The sequence below is a fragment of the Ursus arctos genome, unplaced genomic scaffold (genome assembly GCF_023065955.2).
Source record: "Ursus arctos isolate Adak ecotype North America unplaced genomic scaffold, UrsArc2.0 scaffold_14, whole genome shotgun sequence".
Taxonomy (NCBI): domain Eukaryota; kingdom Metazoa; phylum Chordata; class Mammalia; order Carnivora; family Ursidae; genus Ursus; species Ursus arctos.
The window spans coordinates 24154373-24170399 of NW_026622808.1; the positions used below are offsets into that span (position 1 = coordinate 24154373).

Consider the following 16027-nt stretch of genomic DNA (forward strand, 5'->3'; position numbering starts at 1 on the left):
ACAATAAAATTATAAATTTTGGCCTCAGTGGCCAAATACAGTTTATTTAATAAAATGATAACTATACATATTATAGGAATAATCAGTTAATAACTATAGGATAATCATTATATACCATTCATCAGTATATGAAGCAAATGTGAATCTCCAAACTGTTTCTGATTCAAGGTTGGGACTAACTTTGAAAATTAAAAAAAAATAAAATAAGAAGGAAAAACTGTTGGCTATCCGGAGCAGAAAGTTTAACAAAGGGACATATTTGAAATCAATGAAGCAGTTGAACTTTAGAAAATTGAAACTCCAGGATATAAATAAAGGGATTAAGTGCTTCTTTCATGATAGAGTCAAAGAATTATAATTTCTTGCTGTTAGGCACTAAGCCTGAAATCACAGTTACTTGTTGAAAAATGGCCCTTTTATGGTTTCCCTCTGAAAAATACATTTACAGTCCCCTTTATGTCCTTGTTCCTCAGGCTTTAGATGAAGGGGTTCAGCATGGGGGTGACCACTGCATACATCACTGAGGCCACTGCACTTGCGTGGGAGCTCTGGGTAGTAGGAGAGCTAAGGTACACTCCTAGGCTCGTACAATAAAATAAGGAGACAACTGAGAGGTGAGATGCACAGGTGGAAAATGCTTTGTACTTCCCCTCTGATGAGATTCTGCATTTGGAGGAAACTATCTTAGAGTAAGAGTAAAGGACCCCAGACAAGGGAGCACCACCCAGAATCAAAGCTGCAAAATATACCACCATGTCATTAAGAAAGGTATCAGAACAGGCAAGCTGGATCATCTGATTAATTTCACAGAAAAAGTGGGGGATTTCCACCTTTGTACAGAAGGACAGCCGCAACACCATTAAGGTTTGTAACAAAGAATGCAAGATGCTCATGAACCAGGATACCAGAACCAGCAGTCCACAGAGCTGGGGGTTCATGATGACTGTGTAGTGCAGGGGGTGACAGATGGCCACAAAGCGGTCATAAGCCATCACAGTCAGGAGGAAGTTGTCCAAACCTATAAAAAGTAAGAAAAAGTAGATCTGTATGATGCAGCTTTCATAAGTTATGACTTTTCTCTGTGTTTGTGTATTCACCAGCATCTTGGGGACGGTGGTGGAGGTGATGCAGATGTCTACAAAGGACAGGTTGGCCAGGAAGAAGTACATGGGAGTGTGGAGGTGGGAGTCTGAGCTGATGGCCAGGATGATGAGCTGGTTCCCAAGTACAGTGACCAGGTACATGGACAGGAACAGCCCAAAGAGGAAGGGTTCCAATTCTGGTTCCTCAGAAAATCCCAGAAGAAGAAATTCTGAAATCTGTGTATCATTCTCTAGTTCCATGTCATCGATGTGACTACCAAAATAAGAGAAAGAGCAGGACACAATCATGCATTACTAACCTGGCAGGTGCATTATTGTTTATATTCTGCACTCAAGGGATTAATGTTTATATTTGTGTGTGGAATATGTGATAAAAACACTGAAAACTAGGAATAGAGGAAAACTATCTCAACATAAAGCCATTTATGAAAAACCCACAGCAAACATGGTGCTCGCTGGGGATACAAGGAACATTTTCCTGTATGATCAGGAACAAGGCAAGGATGCCCGGTTTCCTGACTTCTACTCAACATAACACTGGAAGTTCTACCCGGAGCAATTAAAGAAAGAAAAAGAAATAAAAGGCATCCGAACTGGAAAGGAAGAAATAAATTTATATCTGCAGACAGTGTGATCTTATATGTAGATAATCCTAATGAAACCACAAAAACAGTAATAGAACTAGTAGATTATTCCAGAAAAATCATTGAGTAGGAAGCCAGTCCTCAAAAATCAGTTGCATTTCTGCGTGCAGTGAATGATCTGAGAAGGAAATAAAATAATTCCATTTATGTGACTTCCAAATGAATAAAACTATCACCTCACAACAGTCAGAATGGCTAGTATAAAAAGACAAGAAATGACAAGTGTTGGTCAGGATGTGGAGAGGAGGGAATCCTTGTGCACCTGCTGGTGGGAATGCAAACTGGGGCAGCCTCTGGGATACAGTACAGAGGTTCCTCAAAAATTAAAAAGAGAAATACGACATGATCAAGTAATTCCACTACTGGGTACTTACACAAAGAAGACAAAAACACTGATTAGAAAATTTATACGTACCCCTTATCTATTGCAGCATTGTTTACAATGGCCAAGATACAGAAGCAGGGCAAATTTCCATCGATAGGGGAATGAGTAAAGAAGAGCTGGTATATAGAGATAGATATAGATTTTGATAGAGATATAAATAAAGATATATGCAACAGAATATTACTGTGCTATAAAAAGAATGCGATCTTGCCATCTGCAACAACATGGATGGAACTGGTGGGTATTGTACTAAGCGAAATAAATCAAAGAAAAATACCATATGATCTCACATATATGTGCAATCTAAAATACAACAAATGAACAAACAGACAAATACAGAGAACAAACGGGTAGTTGGCAGAGGGTGGGTGGGGATGGAGTAGATAAATGGGATTAAGGGTACACTTATCATGATGAACACTGAGTAATGCATACAATTGTCAAATCATTATATTGTACACCAGAAGCTGATCTAACACCACATGTCAATTATACAGAAATTAAGGGGCACCTGGGTGGCACAGCAGTTAAGCCTCTGCCTTCGGCTCAGGGCATGATCCCAGTGTTATGGGATCGAGCCCCATATCAGGCTCCTATGTTATGGGCCTGCTTCTTCCTCTCCCACTCCCCCTGCTTGTGTTCCCTCTCTCGCTGGCTGTCTCTATCTCTGTTAAATAAATAAATAAAATCTTTAAAAAAAAAAAAGAAATTAAAAAATAAATTAAAAACAAAAAAACAAAAAAAAACAAAAAATCCCCCAAACTCCTTAAAATTACAAAAAAAAAATCCCCAAAATTAAAAAAAAAAAAAAAACCCACATAAATCTACAAGCAGAACAATCTGAATTAAGGCAAGAAACTGAGAAGGAAGAAGTTCTTCATTAAGTAATAGACTTTAAAACATCTTATGGCCATAGTATCTCCACAGAATTCAATAGAGAAACAATAATCTGTAGGGGTGGCTGCATGGATCAGTTGGTCAAGCATCTGACTCTTTATTTTGGCTCAGGTCATGATCTTGGGGTCATGAGATCAAGCCCCAGTGCTGGGCTTGGAATCTGCTTAAGATTCTCTCTCTCCCTCTTCTTCTGCTCCTCCCTGCTAGAACTCTCTCTCTCTCTCTCAAAAAAAAAAAAAGGAAAATAAAAGAGAGAGAGAGAAACAATAATCTGTAAAAATCATTTGAAATGCTGACAGTTATAGAAAATCAGCATATAATATATGGTATATGATAATAATGGGCAAATCATAATGGTGTCAGAATATATGAATTTTGCTCCAACTCACTAATCATTTACGAAAACAACAAGAAATCTCTTCCACACCCAGCAGCCTGTAGAAATTTTAAAGTGTTGTCACATCGATTAGGATTGGAATTTTTAAACAGATAGTAAAGTGGTACTGTCTAATTTTCATTGCAGAAATGTGACCGGCATCAACATGGATAGAATGGGAGGGTATTATGCTAAGTGAAATAACTCAATCAGAGAGACAATTATCATATGGTGTCACTCATATGTGGAACATAAGGAATAGTGCAGAGGACATTAAGGGTGGGGGGGGGGAAACCCAAATGGGAAGAAATCACAGAGGGAGACAAATAGAGGGTTGTGGAAAGGGAGGTGGGTGGGGGGATGGGGTAACTGGGTGATGGGCATTAAGGAGCGCACGTGATGTGATGAGCACAAGGTGTTATACTGAACTGATTAATCATTGGACATTTTATCAAAAACAATGATATACTATACCTTGGCTAATTGAATTTAAATTTTAAAAAAAAGGAAAAAAAAATAAATGTGACCTGCTATAATGTTTGGAGAAAATAATTGGAAAACAACTATAAGTATTAAAAATATAGATATGCATTATTTCCTCAGGGTTCCTCATCTCAGCACTATTGATATTGTGGCCCAGGTAATTCTCTGAGGTGGGGTTTGTCCTGGGCCTTGTCGGATGTTTAGAGCATCTCTGGTCTCTAGCGACACCTCCCCAGTCTGACAGCCTAAAATGTCTCGACATCGCTCAATGTCCCCTAAAGGACAAAATTGACCCTGGTGGAGAATCAGCATTTTAACTCAGTCTCAAAATATTTTTGTATAATTGATAACATAGCAACTTAGTGAGAAGGAATATGAAAAATCCTCCAAGTATAAATGACACAGCCACATCCTGAAATATTCTGCAATCACTGAAATAATGAATTAGCATTATACCGGTTGATGCAGACAAGATTGTCAGGTGCTATTGAGTAACACAAGCTATTAAAAAAAAAAAAAAGACTGCACCTGAGCATGTTAAAGACCATTTACAATGAGCATAGGATTCTATTCATGAATTTGTATAAAAGTGTGTTAATATTTGTGTGTGCATAATATAGAAATGTAAATTTTAAAAGAAGCTAAGAGCTTATGGAACAAAGGATAGCAGTGAGAGTAGGAATAGGTTAGGCATGGAGCTATCTCAAACAACTGTTTGAAACACAATGACAACTTAAAACTAACTTTATAGAGGTTTAAATGGTATTAAAGTCATGACATCAAGGTGGGTCACTGATTCAAGAATTAAAGTGCTAAAGACTTGGGAACAGGGGAGCTTGGCTGGCTCAGTTGGTAGACTCGATCTTGGGGCTGCGAGCGTGAGTCTCACATTGGGGTAGAGATTACCTTAAAAAAACATAAAAATTGGGGTGCCTGGGTGGCTCTATCAGTTAAGTGTGACTTCAACTCAGGTCACTATCCCAGGGTCCTAGGATTGAGTCCTGCATTGGGCTCCCTGCTCAGCAGGGAGTCTGCTTCTCCCTCGGCCCCTCCCCCCAGGCTTGTGCTCTCTTGCTCTCTGAATCTCTCTCAAAAATAAATAAATAAAATCAATTAAAAAAACACACATACAAATTGGAAATAAAAGAATATAACCAAAAAAGTGGGTAGGAAGCATTATCTAAAGTGATGCTTTCATCTCATATAGAGATATATTAATTCATATTTGTTTAGGAAGAAAAGGTGAACATTAGTCAAATAATAAAGAATGCTTCCACATGATGGCTGCAGATGAGGTGACTTTGAGAAATAGATCTAATCACAAAAGGCCAAAAGGTATAATAAGGAATAACAGAAATGTGAAGACAGCTTGAAAATATGTATAAAAGGTCATTTATCAATTCAAACGATGCAGAAGAACTTTCTACACTTAAGCAAGAAGGGGGAAGATAATATGACTGACAGATAGGTTTGAACACACAATGCATTGACTTTCTTACTCCCCTCTAACTCATCTATACATACATAAAGGAACTGAAGGTCAAACAGCAAAGTTGGTGGAAAAACTCCAATTCTTATGTTTGGAAAAATGGAATCCAAAACAGGAATATAAACACTTCCAACCCACCAGACAAAAGCACAGAACTGGCACAGACAATTTGCAATAAAGAAAGCAAATGTCTAAGAAACCACATCCTTGCCAGTAAGGAAATAATTGCAGCGTAAAGCTTTTTTAGTATATCCCCTTTCACCTATTATTTTTTTTTAATTGATTGGAATGCCCAGCCTGAAAAAGGACACTGTGAAATGTATGTCTCATGATCCATTGGTGTGGATCTTTCTCACCAATATGAGAATATACTCAAATTATCTCTGGCTTAAAAGAATAAAAAGAATGCCCTCACTTGACTGCATATCCCTCATAGCTAAAACCCTGCATCTCTATTCCCCTTAATTGCAAAGATTCTTGGAATTGTGTTCTACTCTTATTGGGACCATTTTATGCTACCCATCACTACTCTTCCATCTGCACTAATTAATCCTCAACAATCTCCCCTGCATGGCTGATTTCAATGTTTACTTTTCTTTTTAGGATCATAAGTAAATTTATTCATTAGTTAAGGAAGCCAACAGCCACAGTGATGTCCCAGGGCTGGGCTAGGCCAGGTTGTCTCTCAGGTGGCTTCAGGTAAATGTTCTCACCCTTCTATGCTCTCTGGCCCTTTCCTGCAGTACCTGCTGGCTTTTCAGACTCACCTGTATGGGGATCTTTACCTGGATGTCTGAATTCCTACCTTGATGGTTGACGATGGAGATTAAAGCTCTGTTCTCAAATGATGCAGCAAGAGTCTCCTAGTCAGACTTAGGACTCCGGAAGAAATACCCGTGTCCCATTCAGCCTAAGGTTACACCTGCTGAGGGACAACAGCAGAAGAGATAATTACAGCTCCCTATCTGCTTCTTAGACATATTCCCCTCCTGTTATTCCAACCACTGGGCATATCATCCCCCATGGGACATTGCACGGATAGGAGTATTTTTCCTGTAGTTCCCTATTTCAAAGAGACCAACTTATGAGTCAGGTGAATCCAGTTATCACTCTTCCCTGAACTCACCTGCCTCCCACAGAGATAGCCTCCTAGCTCCTTATCCCAACCCTGAGTTAAAGATTTCTCCAAATCTAAGAGTGAAGAATTTTTCTTTACTAGGCTCCTTGGGTCTCGCAAAAGTTGACTCATCATGAGACACAGCATTGCTATATCCAGAAGATTGTTATTTCCCCGTTCAGCAAGGTGAATAACTGTATTGCTTTGATATAAAAGCATGAGGACTACAGTCCTTGGCTTCCATGACCCTTTGCTAAAATAGTTAAGAATTCAATGTTTTAGGACAAATTAAGAGCTGTTGTTTTGTCTAAATTTATAACAATGAAGTCATAAATATGTCTTTGTGTGTACACATGTGAGTGAGGTTATTTGAAAGTAAAATGTAATTGGGTGATGGGTATGAAGGAGGGTATGTGATGTGATGAGCACTGGTGTTATAGGCAAGTGATAAATTATTGAACTCTACATCTGAAACTAATGATGTACTATATGTTGGCTAATTGAATTTAAATTAAAAAATGCAGGCACACACACACATATCCAAGACACAACCATTATCCTCAAACGTTTCTTTGAGGTAAAAAAAGGAAGTTCCAACCATTTTATTCATTCCAAACAATGTCCATATGAAGTAATGTATAGTATCCCACATTACCTTTAGAAATAGAGAAAATGATGCTCAGGTTGCTTAAATTTTTAGTAGTTACCTACCAAAGCAGTTAAAACTTATGTGACAGTCTCAAGTTACACACAAATAGAAACTTACACTACATACGCTTCATTTTTGTGGAGGTCCTTTAATTCACCAAAGAGTTATTTCACATAACAATTGAGAAAGTCATAGCAGGCAGCATTGGAAGTTTTCAAGTAGAAACAGGAAGATAATTCAGTGGTAAAACTTAGAAGACAGTAAACAATTCTTCACTGCAAGAAATAAACCCCCTCAGTTGTGGACACCAGTCTTTCATGTTTCCACAAATACATGCACAGCATGAAAAAGAAATATTTTAGATAGTAATAATATGGGTGGTTTGAAATGTTGAATCCTTGTATTTCTAGAAAGCTTTTTTAAATTACTTTAATTTCCATGTAATTATTAGTTTATATATTAGTTATATTAGTTTCAGATGTACAATATAGAGATTCAGCAAGTCTATACATTACTCAGTGCTCCTCATGATAAATGTACTCTTAATCCCCGTCACCTATTTCACCCATCCCCCCACTCACCTCCCCTCTGGCAACCACCACTTTGTTCTCCATATTAAAGAGTGTATTCTTTTATTGGTCTCTTTTATTCTGTTTGTTTTGTTTCTTTGATTTCACATATAAGAAAATCATAGGGTATTTGTCTTTCTCTGATTGACTGATTCACTTAGCATCATAGCCTCTAGATCCAACCGTGTTGTAAATGCTTACACAAAAATAAAAAGCTTTTCCACAGCAAAGGAAGAAATCAACAAAACAAAAAGATGACCTTCTGAATGGGAGAAGATATTTGCAAATGATATATCCAATAAGGGGTTAAAATCCAAAATATATAAAGAACTTATACAATTCAACACCAAAATAATAATAATAATAATAATAATAATAATAATAATAATAATATCAATTCAATTAAAAAATGGCCAGAATTCATGAATAGACATTTCACTAAGGCAGGCATACAGATGACCAACAGACACATGAAAAGATGCTCAACCTTACTCATCATCAGGGAATTGCATTCAAAACCACAAGGAAGAGTAAGTGTTGCTGGGGATGTGGAGTAAGAGAAACCCTTGCACACTGTTGGTGGGAATGCAAACTGGGGTAGCCAAAGTGGAAAACGGAATAGAAGTTCCTCAAAAAACTGAAAATAGAAGTATCATATGGTCCAGTAGTTACACTACTGGGCATTAACCCAAATAAAATGCACCCTCATGTTTATGGTCATCTCTGACACTGAGAACATAAGAGGTCACTCTATTCATTCAAATATTTCTTTCCATGTAGACCCTACTGGGAGATACATATTTGTTAACAGGTTTTGCCAGTGGCTATGGTGGGCATTCTGGACACCTAGGTGAATAATAGAATAAAACAAGACTACTTATAAAACACAGAAGCATGTTTGTAGAGTTAAGAGCCTGACGAAGCTTTTCATTTCTGAGGCATCCATTTCAAGGACAACCATGTCGAATAAACACACTGTCAGGTATGGGACACTATTATCAGATAAGCACTCAGACTGTCCCAAGCCATGATGTATCTCTTCAGAAAGCCCTGGGTCACCTCCATACAGACACATGAGTGACCCTGATTTCCATTTCTGTGTCAAAATTTCACTCTTATGTTTTAAAATTTCAATGAAGAGTGAATCTAGTAACCCTTAGCCACTCTGCCCATGGAACCCAATAAAAGCAGGGCCCCCAGTTGTGGACTTCCTCTTTCTCCCTCTGAATCTCGACACCCTCTCCCCAGACTTTTCTGCCTCTGCCCTCCAAGACCTGGGAGGAATAGACCTGGTTTTGTTAGAGTTCTCTGATGGGTCTTGCTGAGGCCTGTCCTGCAGTCACAATGAGAACCCAAGGGCTGGTGCAGCCACAGCAGAGGCTCTGGTCAGGGAAGCATCTGTGGGAATGTCCACAAACACATGGGTACAGGGGAGTGTCCGGGCTTTCCTAGCCTGAGCATCCCTGTCAGGAGCCTAGGATTTAAAGGGAACAATGTTAGAGTCCACATTATCAGGAAGAGGCGTGAAGGTAGTGATGAAAAAGATTGACAGACTCGAGGTGAAAACCGTAGTTTTATATTTTCCTCTGCAATAAATTTATATGAAGGGCTTAGTGGCCAGGTACCGTCTTCCGTAAGAAGAATATAACTCATGATTATTCTTGAGGGAAATCTAGGGAAAATTTACATGGCATGATATAAATCATTTAAAATGAAATTATTTTTAAGAAATCTGACTTGCCCCATGTAAGATATCGAAATTTCCAGGCATTTGTGCCCAAGCTTGGGGAAAATATTGGGATTGTATGAAAATGGACAATGGGGAAATTGTCCATATATCAGAGCAGAAGATTAGTAAATTGAGTTACTTTAATGTATAAAGAAGTGGAATTGAAAGAAATGGAAACGCCATGGAATAGACAGAAGGAGCCAATACTACTTCCACAGCCTGATCAAAGAATAGCAGTTCCTCGCTCTGGTCCTGGCTCACAGCCCTGCAATCCTGGACACTTCTTCAGCCTCAGGATGATTCACCCTTACATCACTGGAACCCCCATGATTCTTTTCAGAGCCCTCTTTATGTCTCTGTTCCTCAGGCTGTAGATGAAGGGGTTCAGCATGGGGGTGACCACCGTGTACATCACCGAGGCTATTATACTTGTGTGGGAGCTCTGGGGAGCAGCAGAGCTAAGGTACACTCCCAAGACCATACAACAAAATTAGGAGACAACTGAAAGGTGAGACGAACAGGTTGAAAATGCTTTATACTTGCTCTGAGCTGATGATACTCCACATACAAAGGAAACTATCTTAGAGTAAATGTAAAGGATCCCAGCTAGAGATGCATGACCCAACAATCCAGCTGCAAAGTGCATCACCATGTCGTTAAGAAAGGTGTCAGAACAGGCAAGCTGGATCACCTGATTAATTTCACAGAAAAAGTGGGAGATTTCTACCATTTCCATTGTCTTTCTCTCGCTTGAATATCTCACTTAGCATAATATCCTCCAGTTAGATGTGGTTCATATATACAACGGAAAAATTACTCAGCCATCAGAAAAGTATTGCCTTAAAATCATTTGGTGAAATAAGTCAATCAGAGAAAGACTATTATCATATGGTTTCACTCGTATGTGGAATATAAGAAACAGCACAGAGGATCATAGGGAAAGGGAAGGAAAACTGAATGGGAAATCAGAGAGGGAAACAAACCATGAGAGACTCTTAATAGTAAACAAACTGAGGGTTGCTGGAGGGGAAGCAGGTGAGGGGGATGGGGTAACTGGGTGATGGGCATTAAGGAGGGCATGTGATGTGATGAGCATTGGGTATCATTTGCAACTGATGAATTATTGAACCCTACATCTGAAACTAATGATGTACTATATGTTGGCTAATTGAATTTAAATAAAAAAATATTTGGAAAAGTTTTTTTATTATTTCATCTTCAAAAATCACCTTCTATTGTCACACATTGTATATTTTCTGTTGTAAATTGCACGTTTATTTCCTCTGCACATTTTTGTAGAGGGATATTCAATCAGTAAACTGTCTTGACATAAAAATATCACCCCTTTCTTGTTTAGATATACTGCTATTTCCTGCTTTGTTAATTATCCTGGGCAGCAAGGGGATGTGGACTGGGGCTGAAATGCTGCCAGTCTCTCAGGGATCCCCTGAGCTTATTAGATCTCTTTTACCCCTTGTGTCCATTTCTTTCTGTGTTCTTGGAACCTCTTTTTTATGTTTATTTAAATATAGGACACAGTGTGATTACATTAAAATGGAGCCCTGTGTTTCCATGTCCATGGGAGGCTTACTAACTAGAGTTTAATTATTATTTACACAGTCTTCAGGGTAGAGGTAATCTGATGCTGAGTTTGCCTTCTATCATTCTTTTCAACATTATTGTGGATGGGGGCAAGAAAAGCATGATAGTAACGCACTGCCAAGAGGCAAGGCACACTTCGTGCACGTGTGTGTGTGTGTGTGTGTGTGTGTGTGTGTTTTGTGGGACATGAGCAGTCCTCAGGGCAATGGTACTGGAGTTCATGTAGTTCAATATATAACCTTTAAATGCCAGAATGTTCACCAACAGATGGAAATAAGGAAGGGATTTATCTCTATTCACAGAATACCTTGGAACAGAATTAATAAGATGCAAAGAACACCATGTGAAGGAAGGACTCCGGGTCTTGAAGTCCCATCAGTGGCAGGAAAGCCACCTCGGTCCTCAACATTCTCTGCCACCACCTCTCATCTCTCCCTCTTGCTCATTCCCTCACCGCACTGACTGAATGTTGAGATCTGCAGATCTGCAGTAAGTGCCTTCTGCAGGGCTTTTGCTCCGCTTTCCCTGAAGGGCACCCACCTCCCCCAGATATCCTCCTGCCTCCTGCTCAGTCTTTCTGGAACCTCTGTTAAAATGTCACCTTCTTTGCAGGTCTCCCTGAACTCATATTAAAACGTAGCACCTCTGCATCCACTACTTTTTATACTGATTTCTTTTTTCCTTCATAGCACCCATCACTGTCTGACATGGTGTATGATTTCTTTTTTTATTTTAAATTCAATTAGCCAACATATAGTACATCATTAGTTTTTGATATAGTGTTCAATGATTCATTAGTTGCACATAACACCCAGTGCTCATCACATCACATGCCCTCCTTAATACTCATCACCCAGACACCATCCCCCACCTATCTCCCCTCCAGAAACCCACAGTTTGTTTCCTATAGTTAAGAGACTCTCACAGTTTGTCTCCCTCTCTGATTTCTTACCATTCAGTTTTCCCTCCCTTCCCCTGTCGTCCTCCATGCTATTTCTTAGCTTCCACATGTGAGTGAAACCGTATAATTGTCTTTCTCTGATTGATCTATAATAATACCTTCCAGCTCCACCCATGTCGATGTAAATGGTAGATATTCATCCTTTCCCATGGCTGAGTAATGTTCCATTGTATATATGAACCAAATCTTCTTTATCCATTCATCTGTTGGTGGGCACCTTGGCTCCTTCCATAGTTTGGCTATTGTGGACATTGCCGCTATGAACATTCTTTCTTCATCATTGGATTGTATGGACTAATTTTTTTTCTCTAAGTTTCTATTTAAATTTCAGTTATTGCATGTGTGTGTGTGTGTGTGTGTGTGTGTGTGTGTGTGTGTGTAATAGATGAACAGATACGGATATAATGGATAAAGCAGATTATAATTGCATATACAATCTGCTTTATCCATTCATCTATCAGTGGACATCTGGGCTCTTTCTGTACTTTGGCTATTGTGGACATTGCTGCTATAATCATTGGGGTGCAGGTGCCCCTTCAGATCACAACATTTGTATCTTTTGGGTAAATACCTAGCAGTGCAATTGCTGGGTCATAGGGTAGCTGTATTTTTAACTTTTTGAGGATCCTCCATGCTGTTTTCCAGATGGCTTTGCCAACTTGCCTTCCCACTAACACTGTAGGAGTGTTCCCCTTCCTCCACATCCTCGCCAACATCTGTTGTTTCCTGTCTTGTTAATTTGGGCCATTCTAACTCGTGTGAGGTGGTATCTCATTGTGGTTTTGATTTGTATTTCCCTGATGGCAAGTGATGTGGAGCATTTTTTCATGTGTCTGTTTGGCCATTTCTATGTCTTCTTTGGAGAAATGTCTGTTCATGTCTCCTGCCCATTTCTTGACTGAGCATCTTTTTATGGACCTTTTGGCCATCTGTATGTCTTCATTGGAAAAATGTCTATTCAGATCCTCTGCCCATTGTTTAATCAGATTATTTGTTCGTTTGTTTGTTTGTTTGTTTGTTTGTTTGTTTGTTTTTTGTTTGTTGCTATTGAGTTGTATGAGTTCTATATATATTTGGGATATTTACCCCTCATCATATATATGATTTGCAAATATTCCCTTCCATTTCGGAAGTTGCCTTTTATTTCGTTGGTGGCTTCCTTTGCCATGTAGAAGTTTTTAGTTTGAAGGAGACACTGTTTATTTTTTGCTTTTGTTCCCTTGCTTTTGGTGTCAATTCCTAAAAATCGTTGTCAATACCAAGATGTTTTCTTCTAGGAGTTTTATGGCTTCAGGTCTTACATTTAAGTATTTAATCCATTTTGAGTTCATTTTTGCCTATGGTGTAAGATAGTCGTCTGGTTGAATTCTGTTGCATGTGGCTCTCCAGTTTACCAAACACCATTTATTGATGAGACTGTTTTTAACTTAATGTGCATCCTTGCCTCCTTTGTTGTAAACTAATTAAACACATATCTGTGCGTTTATTTCTCGGCTCTCTATTCCATCTCATTGATCTGTGTTTTTTATGCCCATATCATGCTGTTTTGGGTACCACAGCTTTGTGATGTAGTTTGAAATCAGGGAGCATGATGCCCAGGTTTTGCTCTTCTCTCTCAATATTGCTTTGGCTACTTGGGGTCTTTGTGACTCCATACAAATTGTAGGAGTGGTGGCACCTATGTGGCTCAGTTGGCTGAGCATCTGCCTTCAGCTCAGGTCCTGATCCCAGGGTCCTGTGATTGAGCCCCACATCAGGCTCCCTGCTCAGTGGGGATTCGGCTTCTCCCTCTCCCCCCACTCATGCTCTCTCTCTCTCTCTCCTCAAATAAATAAAATATTTTTAATTGTGGAAGTGTTTGTTCCATTTCTATAAAATACGTCATTGGTATTTTGACAGGGATTACACTGAATCCACAGATTGCTTTAGATAGTATGGAAATTTTAACAGTATTAATTCTTCCAATCAATGAACACGGAATATCTTTTCATTCTTTGTGTCATCTTCAATTTCTTTAGGCAATGTCTTATAGTTTTCAATGCACAGGTGTTTCACCTCCTTGTTTAAATTTATTCTTAGGTATTTTGTTCTTGCCAATGCAGTTGTAAATAGGATTGTTTTCTTAATTTCTATTTCTGAGAATTTCTTATTAGTGCACAGAGTGGTGACCAATATTTGTATATTAACTTTATATCCTGCTGAGTTCATTGATTAGTTAAAACAGATATTTTTCTTTTAAACAATTGATTGAAATACAAAGACATACAATAAAGTAAACAAATTTAAAATGCAAAATTTTCTGAAGTAAAGTAATCATACAAAAATTAAGAGTACATATTGCATGAGTTGATTTATATATAATTTAAGAAAGTGCACGAAAGCTTTAAAGATTTGTTATATAATTGTAAAACATGTAACCAACCTGAAACGTCCATTTACTTATATTGAATTCAGGTGGATGTTGTTAGGAATAAATACAGTGTTTGGAAATAGTTGGTGAATCCAAGAAGTCTTTTATGTGTAAGGAGCTCAAATATGTATGTGTGGATTTGTACATTACTTCATACGAATACACTCTTACACAAGTATGTACAACACAAACTCAATAATCCCATCTTTTGTGTTGAACGGAAATTTGAAAAAAATTAGGAGAGGATAAAAATCAAAACAGTGAATGTTTGAAAAAGTATGAAATTAAAAGAATATAGACAGTTAGACACAAAGATTTAAAAAAGAATGGGCAAACAATTTTAGTAATGAATACTTTTTAAAATTTAATGCACAAAGGGCTCAAAGTCACAATTTATATATAAAAAAAGAATTTATATTTACATCTTAAATCACGGGGAACCTGACTGTCACAGTCAGTGGACCAAGCAACTCCTTTTTTTTTTTAATTTTATTTTTAAGTAATCTCTACATCCAATGGGGGGCTCAAACCCACAGTCCTGATATCAAGAGACGTGAATTCCACCAACTGAGCCAACCAGGCAGCTTGGGCAAGCAACTCTTGATCTCAGGATCATGACTTCAAGCCCCACATTGGGCGTAGAGATTTCTTTAAAAATAAATAAATATTTCTTCCTGTTTCACTCTTGGTAGTTTATAAGTTTCCAGGAAGGCATCCATTTCTTCCAGGTTGCTTGATTTGTTGGCATATAGTTGCTGGTAAGATTGCTAATAACTATTTCTATTTCCTTGGTGTTAGTCGTGGTCTCTCCCTGTTCATTCGTGATTTTATTAATTTGGGTCCTTTTACTTTTCTTGGATAAGTCTAGCCAGAGGTTTATCAATCCTATTAATTCTTTCAAAGAACCAGCTTCTAGTTTTGTAGATCCATTCTACTGTTTTTCTGGTTTCTATTTCAATGATCTCTGCTCTAATCTTTATCATTTCTCTTGTCCTGCTTAGTTTTGTTTTTATGTGCTGTTTTTTCTCCAGGTCTAAGGTTAGCTTGCATATTTGGGATTTTTCTAATTTTTTGAGAGAGGCTTGGGTGGTTATGCATTTCCCCCTTAGGACCAACTTTACAGTATCCCATAGGTTTTGGACCAATATGTTTTCATTCTCATTGGTTTCATGAATTGTTTAGTTCTTCTTTAATATCCTTGTTGACCCAATGACTCTTTAGCATGATGCTCTTTAACTTCCAAGTGTTTGAATTCCTTGCAAATGTTTTCTTGTAGTTGAGTTTCAGTTTCAAAGCATTGTGGTCTGATAACATGCAAGGAATAATCTCAATCTTTTGGTATCGATTGAGACCTGATTTGTGACCCAGTATGTTGTCTATTCTAGGGAAAGTTCCATGTGCACTCAAGAAGAATGAGTATTCTGTAGTTTTAAGGTGGAATGCTCTGTATATATCTATGAAGTTCATCTGGTCAGGTGTGTACTTCAAAGCTCTTGTTTCTTTGTTGATCTTCCACTTACATGATCTGTCCATTGCTGAGAGTGGAGTGTTGAGGGCTCCTATTATTAATGTGTTATTATCAATATGATTCTTAATTTTGGTGAACAGTTGGC

At 38.2% G+C, this 16027-nt stretch overlaps 2 protein-coding genes across 2 annotated transcripts in view; one reads left to right on the forward strand and one right to left on the reverse strand.

The window, feature by feature from the left end:
* Positions 1 to 16027, forward strand: part of LOC113249135 (olfactory receptor-like protein OLF4) — a 43073-nt gene that overhangs the window by 15198 nt on the left and 11848 nt on the right. The window lies entirely within an intron of this gene.
* On the reverse strand, positions 477 to 1343 carry LOC125280920 (olfactory receptor-like protein OLF4). The gene has a single exon (XM_048211659.1). The coding sequence runs from the start codon at positions 1341 to 1343 to the stop codon at positions 477 to 479; it is 867 nt and encodes a 288-aa protein (XP_048067616.1).

Excerpts from the sequence above, each read along its gene's own strand:
- LOC125280920 (XM_048211659.1), bottom strand. The coding sequence starts at position 1,343 with ATGGAACTAGAGAATGATACACAGATTTCAGAATTTCTTCTTCTGGGA.